The following is a 19,978-nucleotide window of genomic DNA, read 5'->3' as shown; positions in this document are numbered from 1 at the left end:
CAACAGCATCAGCATGAACTTGCTAATCCAGGTGACAACTGTATAAGGCATCATCTTCACCTGACCTCTGGGGCTGTGTTGGCGCTATCTGCTGACCAGCTTCTGGAGGACAGCTCTCATTGGTCAGCCAAGACAATGATGCTGACGAAGCTTCTGGTTGGCTTCCTGCAAGAAATTGGTGTGGATTCAAGCTCTCTTTATCATAAAACAATAAAAATTTATTTTACAAAAAAATTATTCAAGATTTTTATAAGTACAAAATAAGCATGTCTGCTTATTCTCACCTTATGTGTATGCTGTACAGGTATTATGACAAAAAAAGATAATATAGTATAGTAAGCTGTATGCAGCTAGACCAGATAAAATATTAAGAATAATATATTTTGAAGACCACTGCACTATACATGGGACTCCAACAGAGACCATGAAAATGCATGCCTACTCGCTATCATTGAGCAACAAATGCAAAACCAGTTTTTTTACCAAATGTCATTGACTGTGGGAAAAAATCCCTGTAAGCTACTCTATTCCTAACTTTATGTGCAAACTTTTGCCAATGTGTACACCTTACTTATTTTCTTTCCTCCCCACACAGCCCGACCAGCCACTTGGCCTGGACGACAGAGCGACGGTCTCGCTTCATGCAGGTCGGCGTTCAATCCCCAAGTGGTTGGGCACCATTCCTTTCCCCCATCCCATCCTAAATCCTTATCCTGACCCCTTCCAAGTGCTATATAGCCATAATGGCCTGGCCCTTTGCCCTCATCGTTTCCTACCCCACACAACCACACAGCTTCCAATAAAGCATTCTTCCCTTTGTCCTGCCATTCATAATTCACTCTTTGCATACCCTCTTCCAACTTATTACAGATGCATAAAAAGAATCAATCATCTGGCCAGCAAACAAAGGGCTGTGGATTAACGTTGGGTGCCTGACATGAGCCAGTAGGTTTACTACAGTGTTTCTTTTTCTTTCTTTCTTTCTTATGCTCTTAACACCTTTGTTAGAGGAACCTTTCCCTATGTCCAGTTACTCAAGTCCTGAACCAATTGTTACATCACTCACTCTGATGAGCATTAGTAAATATGGGTGCATGGTTCTTGTTTAAGAATACCACACCATGTAGAGTGTTGATGATGTTATAGTTTAAATATTAAAAAACTGTACATCAGATGAGACAGTACTGAAAATATTACAATTGACAAGTTGCAGTGCACCTAATACGTATGATTGAGAATGTTTCAAACACAAAATCTGTGGTGCATTTGTTTTCAAGGTCGAATTACTGACCCCCACCTCCCCAGGATGCATCCCCACAACAAGCTGACTAATTCCTGGGTACTTTCATACTGCTAGGTGAACAGAGGTATTAGGTGATAGGAAATGTGCCCAACCCAATCATTTTTGTCCCGCCCGGGATTTGAACCCGGAATTCCCGATTGTGAATCAAGAACGAACCCGACTGTACTACTGGGACCCTTAAATATACTGTACGGTACTTCAATGTATTTCAACACAATTCTTCAATTAAAACAAAATACAGTACAGGTACTGTATTAATTGTACATAACAAAACAAAATTTGTTTCAAATAATCCCAAAAATGCTTGAATATACTGTATACCATAACTCTACACCATTAACCTAGAGTATTGTTTACCAAATGTGGCAACAATGCATCTGGAGTCATTAAGTTCTTCAGTGCTGTGTTGTGATCAAGATATATTTTTTTATGAAACATTTGCACTGTTAGTATAAGGCTGCATCATACAAGTGCACACTAGTAAACAATCATGGTAAAACAGAAAACCCTATTAATATACAGTACTGTATTACATATTTAAGATGAATTGAGTAAGTATGCAACAGTAAATTTTAAGAAACTTACTGCAATGCTAGTGCTTAAATTATGATGCGGGAAAGACCCAATGTATGTGCAAGTGTATTAAAAACAAATTTTTGGATGCAACCTACATCCTTTCTCAAGGTGCTGTCTGTGAACAATGGTATACATACCAAAAGTGTGAACAATGTGAACATTGTTCACATCATCTTGAGAAAGGATCCGAAAACTTGGTTTTAATACACTCGCATATATATATTGGGTCTTTCACAGCACAGTAACTAAAATTAGAACAATGTGACTTACATATAATATTTATGAACCAAATACTGCATGTAAGCTACAATAATTCAGTATCCAGATTACTCAATGCCCTAAGGGCTAATTGGCTCAATTCATAAGCCAAGCATCAACCTTTATACAGTATTTCAATTATTCCCCAAACTTTTCAAGTTTAAATATAATAATAACCTTATAATAATAAAAGTTTTAAGGACAATGCTCTTATCACTTCTGTTTCCCGTTTACAGAAAAATCTGGAAATGCCAGGTGTTGCCTCCATCATTAGTGAAATAATAATTGCAGAGCCAACACCTAATGATAAAACATGGATAAATGGCATCAGGCAAAATAATAAATGAAATAATGATTTTCTTATGGCTACCATATTGCAATCACCCTTACAAGACAATCACTGCATCAGTGTTCATGTTCATAGTTATACGTAGTACAGTGCCAAAATAAGGATGTACAATATCGTAGAATAAATTAACAGGAACCTACTTATCATAAGCTTCAAGATAAGGACTGATATAAATATTTTTCTTTCTATTACAGCAAGCTCATCCTTTTCTGAACTAGTATAGTAAAATAAAGCACTTGGCTTTTCAATTTATGTTCTTTTGGAAGAACTGGTAGAAATATATCAACTTACATGCAGTAAATAGAAAAAATTGGGAACAAATTCAGAGTTTGAAAAGCTGAAGTAAAATCTCAGTAAGTCTGAACAGTCCAAATGCAGATAAAGCTAGTTTTGATAAATGTAAATTTTACATATAGAAAGAGAAAGTGGTACAGTACTGTGCTAGACATGAGCTAAATACCTGTAATGTGAATTTTTGTACATTTTCTGCAACAAGGATCTGGAAATTAAACTAAAATGGGTAAACTGTTTATGTAGATAAAGCAACCAACAATATTCTGTATTGTGCTTCATATTTAACAAAATACTATCTATCAATATCTACAGCCCTTACTTCTTCCCAGAAGAAGGTCCTCATTAGGTGGGTCCCCTTTCCCCATTAGGTGGGTCACCACAATTTTGTCCTATTCAAAAGAACATTCAACCTTGCATATTAATACCAGTCCTTTAGTCAGTGATTCCCAAAGAAATGTCACCGAACACTTAGACACCTTGCACCACCCTTGAGTAGTCTCTGGACAGCCATAATAAATAAATAAATAAATAAATAAATAAATAAATAAATAAATAAATAAATAAATAAATAAATGTTTATTTAGATAAGGTACATACATACAAGAAATTTTTACAAAGATTGGTTGACTTATAGGTAGAGCTAGTACATACAATGCCTAAAGCCATTATTACGCAAAGCGTTTCGGGCATGAACCTTGGACTTAAACTTGGACAATACTTATAGTAACGATGTGGACCATCATACATATACAATAAATTTTAAGAAACTTACTACAATGCCACAGTGCTTAAATGAAGGTGAAGGAAAGACCCAATGCATGTGTAAGTGTATTAAAAACAAATTTTGGGATGCAACCTACATCCTTTCTCAAGGTGTTGTGAACAATGGTCTGAACTGAACAAGGTGCTGTGGTCAATGTCCATGTAATGGACAATTAGAAAGTAGAATTTAGTACAGTATATTACTAATGAATTTGAACAAACTGGAAAAGGTTTTGCATTTACGCTCTAAATAAAACCTAATTTAAAGTACCCATCCTAGGCCTAACGCATGCTAACGCATGAAGGCTAATACAGTATAGTATATATACAGTATATGCTACACCAGGCCTAGGCACATTTAAATTTGATTTTTAGCTTAATTTTTCCAGACTCCATAAACTGAACACTAGTACCAAATTCTAATTGTCCATGATGTCAATATATATTTTTTTACTGTATTTATATTCTTACAGTTCTTACATTCTTGTACAGCCACTAGCATGCGTAGCATTTCAGGAAAGTATAGGTCCATTAAAAACTGAGACAGGTCAAATAACGGATAATGACGAAGAGATGAGTAGTATTTTTAATAAATATTTTATAGCTGTATTTACTAAAGAGGAACTTAACAATATGCCTTCAGCCAAACAAGTCTATGTGGGTGGGGACGAGGACAGGTTGACTAGTTTAGCAGTTACCAGGATGTAAGTAAACAAATAGTAAAACTAAAACCAAACAAATCTCCAAGGCCGGATGAAGTGTTTGCCAGGGTGCTTAAAGAACACAAAGAGGAGCCTTGCGAGCCACTGTCTACCATATTTAATAAATCAATAGAGTTAGGTAGAGTGCCAGAGTCAGGGAAGGTTGCTAATGTGGTACCAATTTTTAAGAAAGGAGATAGATCACTTGCGACAAACTATCAACCAATTAGCCTAACGTTTATTGTGAGAAAGTTACTTGAATCGATAATTGCAAATACTGTACAATTCGTCTTCATCTTGAAAAACATAAATTGATAAATGAGTCGCAACATGGTTATAAATGGCCGTTCATGTTTAACAAATTTGCTATCTTTTTATTCCAGCATAGTTGAGGCAGTTGATAGTAGTAAGGATTGTGATGTTGTGTACCTAGACTTTAGCAAAGCTTTTGATACTAGTGCCACATGAAAGACCGATTAAAAAGATAGACTCATGGTATTGGGGGTGCTATATTAAGTTGGATTAGGGCATGGCTATTCCAAAGGAAACAGAGTTAGTATATATGGGGTTAAGTCAGAGTGGGATAATGTTGTAAGTGGAGTGCCTCAAGGCTATGTCCTGGGACCTCTATTGTTTATAATATATATATAAATAATTTAGATTCAGGTTTGAGTAGCAACATTTGCAAATTTGCCGATGGTACAAAAATCGGTAAGTAAATTAACACAGAAGACGACTCACTATCACTTCAAGTTGATCTAAATAGGGTTTTGAAATGATCAAAAGAATGGCAGATGCAGTTTAATGCAGATAAACGTAAGGTTTTGAGGCTAGGTAATGATGATGGAGTTACAAGCTACGAGCTGGATGGTGTTGAGATTGCGAAAGGGATCTGGGAGTTATAATTAGTAGGAATTTAAAACCAAAGGATCAATGCATGAATGTTCATAATAAGGCAAATAAGACACTGAGATTTATTAATCGAAGCGTTAGTAGCAAAACACCTGGTGTTGTTCTTCAGCTATATCTTGCTCTGGTTAGGCCCCATTTAGATTATGAAGTTCAGTTTTGGTCACCGTACTATAGAACATAAGAACAAAGGTAACTGCAGAAGGCCTATTGGCCCATATAAGGCAGCTCCTATCTATAACCACCCAATCCCACTCATATACAAGTCCAACCCACGCTTGAAACAATCGAGGGACCCCACCCCCAATCGAGTGAATGGATATAAATTTCACTTGAACTTGTCTAGAGTAGGATGACAAAGTTAATTCCCCAAATTAGGAATCTTTCATATGAAGAAAGATTAAAAAAGCTTAAATTGCATTCACTGGAAAGGCAGAGAGTTAGGGGTGACATGATAGAGATTTACAAGTGGATGAAGGGACATAACAAAAGGGATATTAATAGGGTATTAAAAGTACATAAGAACATAAGAACAAAGGCAACTGCAGAAGGCCTATTGGCCCATACGAGGCAGCTCCTATTTATAACCACCCAATCCCACTCATATACTTGTCCAACCCGCGCTTGAAACAATCGAGGGACCCCACCTCCAGCACGTTACGCGGTAATTGGTTCCACAAATCAACAACCCTGTTACTGAACCAGTATTTACTCAAGTCTTTCCTAAATCTAAACTTATCCAATTTATACCCATTGTTTCGTGTTCTGTCTTGTGTTGATACTTTTAATACCCTATTAATATCCCCTTTCTTATGTCCATTCACCCACTTGTAAACCTCTATCATGTCACCCCTAACTCTTCGCCTTTCCAGTGAATGCAACTTAAGCTTTGTTAATCTTTCTTCATATGAAAGATTTCTAATTTGGGGAATTAACTTAGTCATCCTACGCTGGACACGTTCAAGTGAATTTATATCCATTCTATAATATGGCGACCAAAACTGAACTGCATAATCTAAATGGGGCCTAACTAGAGCAAGATATAGCTTGAGAACCACACCAGGTGTCTTGTTACTAACGCTGCGATTAATAAATCCAAGTGTCCGATTTAAAAGTATCAACACAAGACAGAACACGAAATAATGGGTATAAATTGGATAAGTTTAGATTTAGGAAAGACTTGAGTAAATACTGGTTCAGTAACAGGGTTGTTGATTTGTGGAACCAATTACCGCGTAACGTGCTGGAGGTGGGGTCCCTCGATTGTTTCAAGCGCGGGTTAAACATGTATATGAGTGGGATTGGGTGGTTGTAAATAGGAGCTGCCTCGTATGGGCCAATAGGCCTTCTGCAGTTACCTTTGTTCTTAAGTTCATTCTCTAGAAAGGCGAAGAATTAGGGGTGACATGATAGAAGGGTACAAGTGGATGAATGGGCAAAACAAAGGGAATATTAATAATATGTATTATTATATTCCTGCATATGGAATATTAATAGTGTATTAAAAGTATAAACACAAGACAGAACACGAAACAATGAGTATAAATGGAATAAGTTTACATTTAGGAAAGACATGGGGGTAAATACTGGTTTCGTAACAGGGTTGTTGATTTGTCAAACTAATTACCACGTTACTTGGTAGAGGTAGGGGTCCCTCGACTGTTTCAAACGTTTGTTGGACATGTACAGTATATGAGTGGGATTGGGTGGTTATAAATTGGGGCTGCCTCATATGGGCCAATAGGCTTTCTGCAGTTACCTTTATTCTTATGTTGTTATGTTCTTATGTGTTCTTAAGTGGATGAATGGACATAACAAAGGGGATATTAATAGAGTATTAAAAGTATCAACACAAGACAGAACACAAAACAATGGGTATAAATTGGATAAATTTAGATTTAGGAAAGACTTGGCTAAATACTAATTCAGTAACAGGGTTGTTGATTTGTGGAACCTATTACCGCGTAACGTAGTGGAGGTGGGGTCCCTCGATTGTTTCAAGCGTGTGTTGGACATGCATATGAGTGGGATTGGGTGGTTATAGATAGGAGCTTTTGTCCTGGGACCTCTGTTGTTTATAATATATATAAATGATTTAGATTCAGGTTTGAGTAGCAACATTTGCAAATTTGCCGATGATACGAAAATCGGTAGGGAAATTAATTCGGAGGAGGACTCACTATCACTTCAAGTTGATCTAGATAGGGTTTTGAAATGGTCAAAGGATTGGCAGATGCAGTTTAATGCTGATAAATATAAAGTTCTGAGGTTAGGTAATGATGATAGAGTTACAAGATACGAGCTAGATGGTGTTGTGATTGCGAAGTCGGATTGCGAAAGGGATCTGGGAGTTATGATTAGTAAGAATTTAAAACAAAAGGATCAATGCATAAATGTTCGTAATAAGGCAAATCGGACACTTGGATTTATTAATCGCAGCGTTAGTAACAAGACACCTGGTGTGGTTCTCAAGCTATATCTTGCTCTAGTTAGACCCCATTTAGATTATGCAGTTCAGTTTTGGTCGCCATATTATAGAATGGATATAAATTCACTTGAACGTGTCCAGCGTAGGATGACTAAGTTAATTCCCCAAATTAGAAATCTTTCATATGAAGAAAGATTAACAAAGCTTAAGTTGCATTCACTGGAAAGGCGAAGAGTTAGGGGTGACATGATAGAGGTTTACAAGTGGATGAATGGACATAACCGGGGGGATATTAATAGGGTATTAAAAGTATCAACACAGGACAGAACACGAAACAATGGATATAAATTGGATAAGTTTAGATTTAGGAAAGACTTGGGTAAATACTGGTTCAGTAACAGGGTTGTTGATTTGTGGAACCAATTGCCGCGTAACATTGTGGAGGTGGGGTCCCTCGATTGTTTCAAGCACGGGTTGGACAAGTATATGAGTGGGATTGGGTGGTTATAGAATAGGAGCTGCCTCGTATGGGCCAATAGGCCTTCTGCAGTTACCTTTGTTCTTATGTTCTTATGTTCTTATGAGCTGCCTCATATGGGCCAATAGGCCTTCTGCAGTTACCTTTGTTCTTATGTTCTGATTTCTCCATACTTAATCCTTTTGTACATTTAAGGTTTTTCAGATTCTTTGTTATCCATAACAACCCTGTTACCAAACCAGTATTTACACAGGTCTTTCCTAAATCTAAGCTTATTCAATTTAGTAACATAAGAATAAAGGTAACTGCAGAGGGCCTATTGGCCCATATGAGGCAGCTCCTATTTATAACCACCCCAATCCCACTCATATACATGTCCAACCCACGCTTGAAACCAATCGAGGGACCCCACTTCCACCACGTTACGCAGTAATTGGTTCCACAAATCAACAACCCTGTTACTGTACCGAACCAGTATTTACCCAAATCTTTCGTAAATCTAAACTTATCCAATTTATACCTATTGTTTCGTGTTCTGTCTTGTGTTGATACTTTTAATACCTTATTAATTAATATCCCCTTTGTTGTGTCCATTCGTCCACTTGTAAACCTGTATTGTCACCCCTAACTCTTTGCCTTTGCAGTGAATGCAATGTAAGCTTTGTTAATCTTTGTTCATATGAAAGATTTCTAATTTGGGGAATTAACTTAGTCATCCTATGCTGGACACGTTCAAGTGAATTTATATTCATTCAATAGTATGGCGACCAAAACTGAACTTCATAATCTAAATAGGGCCTATCCAGAGCAAGATATAACTGAAGAACAACAATTCTTTCTGTCCTGTCTCTGGATTTATTTATCAGAAGCGTTCATTACTAACGCTTCCGATAAATAAATCCCATTGTCCTATTTGTCTTACTTCGAACTTCTATGCATTTACTTTTTGGCTTTAAATTCTAACTAATCATAACTCAGTTTCCTTTTGCAATCAGACTTTTCAATCTCAACACCATCTAGCTCATATCTTGTAACTCTATCATCATTACCTAGCCTTAAAACCTTACTTTCTTACTTCTGAAGACATTACTTCAGTTTAAAACCTAAATAGAAAAAAATCATTAAGAACAATGGGGAACCTTTGACAAGCTGTCCCTGTCGAGGCCACAACAAACGGTAGCCTTCAGATAAATATAATACATTTAATGCACATTGAGTGTGCATTAAAGATGCAAAACCCGGTTGATTATGAAACAGTATTTGACGCAGCTCTCATATAATGGGGGGAGAACTTAAACAAGCAGCCAGCTTCCTGTCCCCGTCGAAGTCACTAGAGATGGTGACTCAGGTAGAATTATGGTAAATGTCTTGACTACTGTATTATTCGAAGTGAAGAGACTTCCAAGCTAAAGAGCCTCGGCTTCCTTATGGTGGATTTTAACCGTTTGAACATCTCGGTTGGTATATGAACAGGCTGTGAACATGTGCAGTGGTAGACATATCCTGAAATGGTAACAAAACTTACCAGAATTGTCCTCAACGGAGTAAGCAGGGAAGAGAGACATGGGAACGTTGTGTTTACACTCGCCCAAGCACTCCGACCCTAAAATGCTTCACACCGGGTAATATTTATTGTTCACTTTAGAGTATATTTATATTTCTAGGCTTAGAGGAAAATAAGTCATGTCTTCTTGGGATATATAGATTAACTATTTATATTAATGAGGAAGGTAGTGTATGGATACTTATAATTCAGTTCATATCATTTGGGTATCATCTAATTTTAGTTTTTTAAGCTAGTTTATGTACAAATAATAATACAAATATTAATATGATTGATTTTGTTAAATATGGCTACTGGTTTACATGGAAAGGCAAAAATTAGTCACATTTAAATTTCCTTGCTGTTCCAGCATTGACATCGGCTTCGGAAATTTATACTATATTTTGTCACTAATCTTTCTATTTTAAGTCTAGATGAGTACCCACTAATATTTCCCGAAAAACGAGTGAATATAATCTGAGAAATTATTGGTGAGGCGAAAGGCAGAAAGTGATGAGGTGCAAGAGCGGGGAAGCCACATAAGACAACGCTTCTGGAGGAAGCCGGCATTGTAGAGTGAGCGTTGCGGGAAGCGGTGTGTGTGGAGACGCCATACTGTTTACGCCATCCTGTGCCGTCCCACTCCCGCCTCCAGATATGGCCACCAAAGTTGATATGAGCTTGGACGACATCATCAAGACGCAGAAGATCAAGCCGGGTACCCGGAGAGGCGGCGGCGTAGGTCGGGGAGTGCGGGGTCGCGGGCGGGGAGGTGTGAGGCGCGGCATCACAGGAGGACAGACCCGGGGGCGGCCTGGCCAGCGCCCCATGGCAGCCACACGGCAGCCATTTGGACAAAGGGTGAGTTGCGACATCTTTTCTTATCCTCCCCTAGCTGATAATATGAAGTCTCAATGTAGCTTTGGGGTAGTGGACATCCGCTTTGACAAAGGAAGTTTTGCGCGCCTTCTCTCGTGTGTATCTCCAGCTTATCCTCAAACTTATTGAGATGAAGGTTCATCTCAAAAACCTTCTGGTGGCGAGAGGAGCTTGTTATTTGTGAGATTTATTTTGTCTTAAGATTCAGTTTTATAATTAAAATCTATACATGTAATGAGAAAATTTTTTAATTTTAAATTAAATTTTGGTTGATCTATACATGTAATGAGCAAATTTGTTAATTTTAAATTAAATTTTGGTTGGAAGAAAAGTAGGAAAAATTTCATCTAGGTTTGGAGAATCTGGATTTTATACTCTTATTTCTCATAAGACTAAGACTTGTTACCTTTCTGAATCCAAACTACCAAATTGTATACTTTTTGTTTCATATAAATTGTATACAAATTTAATACTTGTTCATGTTTGTATGCGCATGTTAAGCGTATGTGTATGTGCATCTATTTTTGTTTTTTTTTCACACGTTTTTGGCTATGTAAGAATGTAAATTAGGTTTTATCGAAAACAGGCCCAATAGGGATGATACCTGCTACAAGGTATCTGCCCGATGCCAGGCTTGATTTGATAGTTCACTAGGCAGTTGCTTGGAGTGGCCCCTAGGTCCACCACAGTTTGGTTGAAGTCCAGCACTTCTTGAAAAAAAAATCTAGTTTTCTTGAAGGTGTCCACGGTTATTCCGGCAATCTGAACGTTATCTTGAGATGATTTTAGGTCGGCGTTAGGTCATTAGACATCATTATTCCAACGTCCTTCACATGCTGTTTTCATACTATAGGCAGATTTTGATTTGATATTATGTTTAAGGTCCTCATTTTTATGGTACCTGAGTACCTGGAATTTGTCACTGTTAATCATCATGATGTTGCCCTGTCAATAACATTAATATCTACTTGTAGTTTTTCAGTGTCTTCACTGTTATAATTACCACTAGTTGCAGAGGTAATTTTCATGCTGATTTTTGTATTATCTGCAAAAAGTCTGTGTGCATTCTGTTTTTCTTCTAATGCCTGTGATTTTGTCGTAATGGTCAAGTAACTGAGAGGGGCATGATCTTCCCGCTCTTATATTTATGTTGGCCTGGGTTGTGGAGGTCATTTGTTTCCATGAAACTAGTGACCTGACTCCTGATCATTCAAATAGTTTTATGTGGGGATGTGCATCTGGTCTATAATTCTATGCCAATACTTTGCTCCCTTCCTTGTGTAGAGGGGCTATGTCTGCTGATTTAAGCACACACTTTATACAAAGTGTCTGCGCTACTGGCACCTTGCATTTCTTTATACAAATTGAATTGCATGAGTTGGCCCTGGGGCTGAGTGCATGGGCATGCTGTCAATTTCCCTTATAAAATCTGCCTGCTTGTGTTATGTTATATTTACAGGGGGTTTGGGTATCACATAAACTTTCATGCTGTTTATTGACCTCATACACTGCTTTTTTAGGATTTTACTAATTTCCTTGTCATCCCCTGTGTATGACCCTTCACTTGTACGGATAGGTACAATACTGGCAGTGGATTTTTTATTTTGCATACAAGAAGAAATATTTATATTTCAAATATAACTTCATCTTACTCACATTCAAGCTAAATATACTGTACCTGTGTACTGTACTTGGCGCCTTGAAGGCACCTCGGCTTGGTGCCTTCTTTTGATACTTCATATATTTTTCAGCATTAATATGTAATAAGTAGTTCTAGAGTGTGCTCCCAGTGATTTCAAATGACTGCCTTAATTATATCTTAAACCTGCCAAGGTAATGTGCACAGCCTAGCCATTGGCTGCTGTGATTATAATTTTACCTTTTTTCTTAGCCAATTTTCATAATTATCACATACTTCAATTCTCATTCCTAACTGGTGTAAGACATTATAATAACAAATGTCATTTTGCAACAAGAATGCATTATCTGCCAAATGATATTATAGTATTTATTATTATTCCCCCAAAGTCTTTTTCATTGGCTTGTTCTCTGCCAAGCCACTGAGAATGAACTGTCCAGTGGCCAGATTCACAAAGCAGTAATGCAAGTACTTACGAACCTGTACATCTTTTCTCAATCTTTGGCGGCATTGTTTACAATTATTAAACAGTTAATATGCTCCGACATAAAGAGGCTGTTTATAACAATAACAGTTGATTGGGAAGTTTTCATGCTTGTAAACTGTTTAATAAATGTAGCCAAAGCCGTCAAAGATTAAGGAAAGATGTATACATTTGTAAGTACTTGGGTAACTGCTTCGTGAATCTGGCCCCAGCTTCTTGCATGTCGGTGTTCAATTGAAGTGGTTTATGCTTGTTTTCGGAGTTTAAAGTCATTATTGTGACTTATAGTCTGCATTAGGATCTCTTGAACTTTTGGTTCAAATAAAAAATTTTGTTTTATAATATTTATGTATAATAAAAATATTTCTCGTTTAAGCTCTGTACTTAGAGAGCAGTGATGTATATATTACAACTAGTATTTCACAAGTTTAATTTATTTTTATAGGGCAATGTAGATGGAAGATGGAGCCATGACATGTACCAAGGGGGTGGAATCCGTACTCAGCAATTGTCAGGTCCAGCTAAACTTCTCATCTCTAACCTGGATTTTGGTGTGTCTGACTCTGACATTCATGTAAGTATACTCTTAATTAAATAGTTTAATAATTAAGATAATTAATCTTAACTTGTGGTGGCAGTTCATATAATTTAACACACAATTCATCAATCTTCAAAGCTATTATCCACCATGCATACCGCCCAGGTTTTGTTTTAGATTGAGCTACTACTGAACAAAAGGTTCCAAGTAGCAATGGCTATGGTGATCCTGTAGTGGACTCGCCTGACACGAGCGAGGTTTTAGCAGTGTGTGCTTGTTTTGCAGGCACGCACACAGGAAGCATGTTTATTAAAACCAGAAAATGTGGTAAACCTATATTGGGTTTCAAAGTACTGTACTGTATAACATTTTCGCAAACTGTAATTCTTAAACATTCGTAGTGTAGTTTTTCTTAATTAAGAAAACATTGACTTGTTCTCACTACTCTCTGCCATGCTTCCAGTGGATGGGCAGACTATTCTGAACTGGTTCATTGTACATCTTTTTAAAAATGCATTGTGTAAGCCAAGGCATCTCTTAATTCAACATTGTACTGGATCATCAGTACAATATAATCAGTGCTGTTCTTGAGTCTTTTTTTTCATGCATTATTGTGCATAATGGCATGGGATCCCTTATCTAAATGAATATTGCCATCAGACTTTTTATACCACAAAAAATACCCATAAACTGGGTACAATACTTGCCTTATTGTGCTTGGGCTTTTTGGTCTCGCCTGTCAACTAGTGTGGGTTTCAACAAGAGCATGTCATCTCAGTCTTTGAAACTGTGTGGTGTCTGCCTCCATAGTAGTCTGCAACAGCATACTGTTCTTGAGAAAAATGATGATCTCGTACAATGTTGTATACAAGAGATGCCTAGGCTTACACAGTGCATTTTTATAAAGATGTACAGTGACCCAGTTCAGAATTTAATATTAAGGATCCCAAATTCTGATTTCGATATTAATTTTCAGACTGCCAATTGTTGGCTACATTAACATTTTGTACCTAATGTGTACTTACCTAGGTATTTGTCCTTTTCATCCCACATCTTCCTAAAACGTATAAACCAAATAAGACCTTGCATTTTTAAATCTTCAATTATAAGATACGTGGTTTGTGTATTTTGGTACAGTATAGATAAAAAATCCCTTTGTAATTAATGACTGCCTTTCGGGTATTTTCTTACTGAACTTGAACCACATGGCGGACAAGAAAATGTATATATGCTGGTTAGCATTGTAAATGTGTGGTCACATCTGTGGTAGAAAATAATAAAAAAAAACTTATGTAGCATACATAATGTTAGTGTTAAAAAAGCAGACTGACATTATTTTATATCTTTCAGGAGCTGTTTGCTGAATTTGGAACAATGAGGAATGCAGCCGTTCACTATGATCGTTCAGGAAGATCATTGGGTACTGCACATGTTGTATTCGAGCGTCACGCAGATGCTCTTAAAGCTCTCAAACAATATAATGGTGTTCATCTTGATGGCCGACCAATGAGCATCACAATGGATGGGGGATCACCTGCGGGGGGATTGAGGAATGCGGCACCACTCAAGAGATTATCACAAGGTCCAAGACCAATTTCAAGTGGTTTTGGTAAGTACTGAAATTACATTGTCCAATTAGTCACTTAATATGTTCAGAATGTATAAAGTATGGATGGCTCTGTAAAATGTAAAGATTTTTTCTTTAATTATAGTAGCATTTAATTTTGACGTTTCTTTTTTATCAGTAGGTAGTCGCGGTGGAGGCAGAGGTGTGCGTGGCAGCACTCGAGGGGTCAGAGGTAGCAGAGGAGGCACCCGTGGTGGTAGCGGCGGCCGTGGCAGAGGTTTTGGCGGGCGAGGGGCTAGGACCAAGGTGCCTACTGCTGAAGAATTGGATGCTGAGCTTGACGCCTATGTCAACCAGGTCAACAAGTGAGGTAATTGGTGGCCAGGAGTGGAGGCCTTCCATCATCATCTGGGTACTCTAGTGTGGTGGTGCTGACTGCCTGCTGCTGCGACTTGGCTGCCTTGACGATGGCAGCCATGGTACTGATCAGTCTGGCCTTGCAGACCCAAGGATTGGGCCCAGTGCTAGTGGGGAATATGTTGGGATGGGTGGTTTTTAGTGCATCATTATCCCTTATCCATAGGAAATTGTGTTGTGTAGTTTTTGTTAAATGAAAAATTGGCACAGTTTTAAGTGATAAAAGAATGCTTTACTGCAACAAATTGGCCAAACTCCCTAAATACTGTACTGCATGTGGAAAGTAAAACATTAAAAGTGGTGTATATTTTTTAGTTTTGATGCGTATTGTGCAGAGGTGTAGTTAATGAAACCATTCTGTATATGAAGTGTTACAGTGAAATGGTTAACCACATTAAAGAGTGGAATTGTTAGTGTATGAACTTCTGTAGAAATGCAAGATTACTGTATTATCCAGTCCTTGTTCATACATCAAGAAAGAAGCTTTTTAGTTAATTTACATAATTTACATGAAATGTGTAGAAACTACAAGATGTTTATAAAACTGCAAGATTTGAAGACTTGAGCAAAAGATTAAAATAATCCAGAAATTTACAGCAAAACAGATTAAAGTTTGCTTAAACGGATTAATGAGATTCGTAGAAAAATGAAGAATATTTGCGTTGCTCAATTTAAATACAAATAGGGCTAATTGAAAAGCTATTCTGGGGTTATTCATCATTTACCAGACAATTTGGACTGAAATTTAATTTAATTCTGCAAATTCCAATAAAGTTTTTAAATTCATTTGTGCCAATTTGTTACTTTGACCTTGTTGATAACATGGAAGCTATGTGCTGTGATTTGTATTAATACTTTCCAAAAAATGAACTTGAAATTTGAGAGCTGCTGAACCTCAACAATCAACGGGTGCCATATGAATGTACGTTTTTAAAAAGGCTGTGACTTTCCGTAAAATTTGTGGCTGGAAAATGTCCCTTCCAACATGATATCGGATAATGGTTCTCTGCAAGCAACTTTGGGTTGGTGATGGTATTGGGTGAAACGTGTGTGCCGTGGTGGTAAACGAGGTGAGCCTGGGCCCTCCATAATCCCCTCGACGGTTGTGCGGAGACATTGTGTGGTGTGGCGGCTACGGGCAAGCGTCCAACTGTCTCGCCGATCCCACCTCCTGCCTGCCACCACCCAAGTATCCTGTGTCTTGTTCTTTTAAATATGAATTTCTTGCTTGTTTGCAGTTCAGTAAGTAGAAAGTTTGTTCTTATATTGTGCAAAATTGACTTGTATTATGCCATTGCACGACTAATGCAGTTCAGGTGGTTTTTTATCCTTTTATGTTCAAAAACTGAATTTAATTTCTTTCACAACAGGTGTGATTGGACGTGACTGAGGGAAGAGCGTATGTACAAGAAAATCGGACGACTAGTGCTGTTTCCTGTAACCCATTTACAAGAGTTCAGAACCATATTTTCTTGAATGTTGGCATTATTTAGTAGAATTTTCCTACATGACCGTTTATTTTGTAACAAATATTTTTGAAGGATCGCAGCACATTAATTTTAAGTTGGAGTGAAAGTACTGTATGACAGTGGGTTTGGATACAAGTAGGCTCCGGCCGTAACCAATTAGGTTAATGAAGTACAATTGTCCAATGCCAAAAGCAAATCAATTTTTTGTGAATAAAACTTAGTATTTAAATATTTTTCTTTTCTCCCCGAGGTATTATTCTTATAAAAGATTGGTCATTAAGTATTAATGGATGCAGAACTATCTGGTAAGTGTTTTTGCAAAGCGGGAACATACACAATTTACTATATCAATCATTTTGTTTACCTTGTATTAATTAAACGTATATGACAAGTCTTATTGAGCTTAGTTAAACTGTTGTCATTCGATAATAAACTTCAAATAGAAGAAATCGTAGTTATAAAAACAGTTGTCGAAAATTGCTGTGGATTAATAAGGTATAGTTTGTGAAATGGTTTGCCAGCTAACCAGAGACAAAAGGGTAAATAAGTATACCATAAATGTACAAGCGCATATATAACTATAAATTCAGGAATGCTAATTTATCAAATAAGTTTACACCCAAATATTGGAGTATAGATAATTCTTTTTATAGAGCCATGTAAGGCACATTAAAACTGTTGCTTGTCGAGTGGATTGAAAGTCTCGCTGCTGACTTGAAGCAGATGTGGAGTATTAGGGCATTTCTTCCAAGGTTACTTGCAGTCTTTATTTCTAATTCGTGACTTTATTATTATATATCTTAGTCGTTGGATTATATTAATTGTAATTAGTTGTACGCTTTGGGAGATATATTGTAATTAGTGGACCTAGAATTAATGTAGAACTTCCTGGAAGGTATAGTTCCTTCCAGGACATGTGGGATTAACGGGCACATTTAATTATCTGCATTGAAGCTAATGAGAATATGGAGCAAGTATTTTCTTATGGTTTCTACACTGTTGGTAGAATAGTTGGCTATTTGAATTACTTAAATGTAATTTGTAACTATGGTTGCAGTTCAAAAGAAATATCACAGATTTGAACTACTTTAACCAAGTGTAGAGAGCTCATCTTCAGAAGAACAATCTGTTTTTAAGAAAGTAGAACAAAGCTACAAGCTAAATAAGCCACAATATAGGACAAAACAGGAGTTGCCGTTTCATCTTGGATAAACTCATGGAACTGCCTACCCGCCGAACCCATAAGTATCAAAACGTTACTTTAGTTCAAAACTCAAAACTGGGCCATGTTGGAAAAAAATGAGGGAACCTTTGAAAAGAAGCCGGCTTCCTGCTAAATATCTGCTTCCTGCTTAGGTATCCTCATACCTTATCTTGTCAAAAAAAAGGAAATAACATTTTATATAAATAATAACAATAAATAATTTTTTTCCGTGGCCGCTTTCGCTACTTTAATTATCATTTAACTATTTCCACAAATTTTTAAATTCAGAGTTTGCCAACAATAAAACACCTGGTGTTATTCCATTCACCTGGACAGTATGGGTCTCAAACCGTGGACCAGGTATGGGTCCAGGTGAATGGAATGTTATTTCCACGGAAGTGTGGATGATAATTTACCTAGTGTTGTTCTTCAGTTATAGTTGCTCTTATCAAGTCCCATTTAGATTATGCAGTTCAGTTTGGTCGCCATACTGTCGAATGGACTTAAATTCATTAGAAGGCGCCCACCGTAGGATGACAAAATTATTCCCTCAGATTAAAAACCCTTCATATGAAGATAATGAAAAAGATTGAGGCCCATTTAAATTCCATCCTCTAGTAAGGAAGTTAGGAGTGACAGGATTGAAGTGTATAAGTGGATGAATTATTCTTATAAAAAATAAGATATATTAATAAGGTATTATAAGTATCAACACATAATAGAACACGAAACCGGGTAAATACTGGTTTGGTAATAGGGTTGTGGATTTGTGGAACATATCATAATAGATATAGGGAGTGTTTCAAGCGTAGGTTAGACATACATGAATGGGTTTGGGTGGATATAAATAGAAGCTGCCTCGGATGGACCAACAGGCCTTCAGCAGTTTCCTTGATTCTTAGATTCCTATATATGGCTGTAGTTACCGTGTTCGAGTATCTCTAGGATGTTGTCTTATTCAGTTATATATTAATGAATTACAGGGTGGGAATTAAGAACAATCTTAAGATCTTAAGTAAACTGTAAAATCAAAAGATCTTACAGCTGACATGTAACCTTGATACCTCACGTAAGTCTTTCTGTTATGAAGATAATCATCTATCCAGTGTTATAATTGCCCTTTAACCTTCAAACTAGCTAGTTCATATAAGATTACTTTGTTTGATCAACGGCTCCTTGTTAGTCACTAAACCTATAGTTATCATTTTAATTAGATATACATTTAATAACAGTCAGGCCATCTTCAAAATTATAATAGAAAATCTTTCAATGATCCAAGCGTCCTAAGGCGCATTATAGATGTGTACACACGTTCGTATGTGTGTATGTACACATATTTTCCTATGTAAGGAAGAGTTTGATCCAAACTCAAAACTTGTATGTTTGTGGAAAGCAAATGACTTCCGCAAGGTACGTGATGAGCGCTATGGATGTGTGATGCGAGAAATGGTCCCAACATGGAGTGTAGCCAATAATATACACAGCAACAACAAATGTTATACCCATGGATTACTCTGAGAAACAGCTAATGCGCCCTCGTAACACAGATGATGAAGAGGATATTCAACAGACATCAAAGATGACTATCACGGCCGAGGCGTGAGTTCCTCGCCTCCACCTCTGATGGCACTTGGGTGGCGGTGTTAACATAACCCTGGCACTTATGATGGGGAAGTGCCAATGGTATCAAGGCAGCTGTGAGGGAGAGAGATATAGTAGGTGTCAACAGGACCACGGCACTCTAGAGGAGCAGGGAAGTTGTCAACACGTCTGTTCCACGAGTGAGTGGCAGGGAAGGGGTCGGTGACCTGTACCGCCAGTGTCACTGACGATAATTTCAACGTTTCCTTACTCATTTTCCATGGATTGTTTACCCTCATTGAATGTACAAGGTCGGATGGAAAGGAAGGGAATTATCAAGGGAAAGCGTCAAGCCATTACGACTATATAACGCTTGGAAGGGATCAGGATAAGGATTTGGGATAGGACGGAGGAAAGGAATGATACCCAACCACTTGGACGGTCATAGATTGAACGCCGACCTGCATGAAGCGAGACTGTCGCTCTACCTACCAGTCCAAGTGGTTGGTCGGGGAAGTCACCAGCTTGGCTTAACTTACCACATCAGGATTCCGTGGTAAGTTTAAAATAAGGAAAGGTCTAACTCCTGATGGCCGTAT

The 19,978-nt window shown here is 37.5% G+C and overlaps 2 protein-coding genes across 9 annotated transcripts in view; one reads left to right on the top strand and one right to left on the bottom strand.

Annotated features, from left to right (window-relative positions):
- Positions 1-19,978, bottom strand: part of LOC123766797 (nuclear exosome regulator NRDE2) — a 177,868-nt gene that overhangs the window by 19,663 nt on the left and 138,227 nt on the right. For 5 of the 7 annotated variants that reach the window (XR_006773873.2, XM_069307548.1, XM_069307550.1 and 2 more), the window contains one exon: positions 66-165. Coding sequence is in view for 6 of the 7 variants with exons in the window: in XM_069307548.1 (XP_069163649.1) it covers positions 66-165 (100 nt within the window). In the remaining variant the exon portion in view is untranslated. Of the gene's footprint in view, positions 1-65; positions 166-9,583; positions 9,709-19,978 lie in introns of those variants that run through there. The other 2 variants (XM_069307551.1, XM_069307552.1) reach the window with 1 other exon arrangement.
- On the top strand, positions 10,174-16,823 carry Ref1 (RNA and export factor binding protein 1). 2 transcript variants are annotated; one of them, XM_045756200.2, is made up of 5 exons: positions 10,174-10,462; positions 13,049-13,177; positions 14,492-14,750; positions 14,890-15,078; positions 16,496-16,823. In XM_045756200.2, the coding sequence occupies exons 1-4, from the start codon at positions 10,259-10,261 to the stop codon at positions 15,075-15,077; spliced, it is 780 nt and encodes a 259-aa protein (XP_045612156.1). In that variant the 5' UTR covers positions 10,174-10,258; the 3' UTR covers position 15,078; positions 16,496-16,823. The 2 variants fall into 2 exon arrangements, with proteins under 2 accessions (XP_045612156.1, XP_045612155.1); XM_045756199.2 differs by having other exon boundaries at positions 10,177-10,462; positions 14,887-15,078.

The sequence above is a fragment of the Procambarus clarkii genome, chromosome 60 (genome assembly GCF_040958095.1).
Source record: "Procambarus clarkii isolate CNS0578487 chromosome 60, FALCON_Pclarkii_2.0, whole genome shotgun sequence".
In the NCBI taxonomy this organism is placed as follows: Eukaryota; Metazoa; Arthropoda; class Malacostraca; order Decapoda; family Cambaridae; genus Procambarus; species Procambarus clarkii.
This window is presented reverse-complemented; position numbering and strand designations above follow the sequence as displayed.

What these genes read in the sequence shown, in the direction of transcription:
- Ref1 (XM_045756199.2), top strand. Translation starts at nt 10,259, where the DNA reads ATGGCCACCAAAGTTGATATGAGCTTGGACGACATCATCAAGACGCAG. An exon ending in TGTCTGACTCTGACATTCAT is followed by an intron (nt 13,178 to 14,491) that starts GTAAGTATACTC and finishes TATATCTTTCAG; the next exon opens with GAGCTGTTTGCTGAATTTGG. An exon ending in ACCAATTTCAAGTGGTTTTG is followed by an intron (nt 14,751 to 14,886) that starts GTAAGTACTGAA and finishes CTTTTTTATCAG; the next exon opens with TAGGTAGTCGCGGTGGAGGC.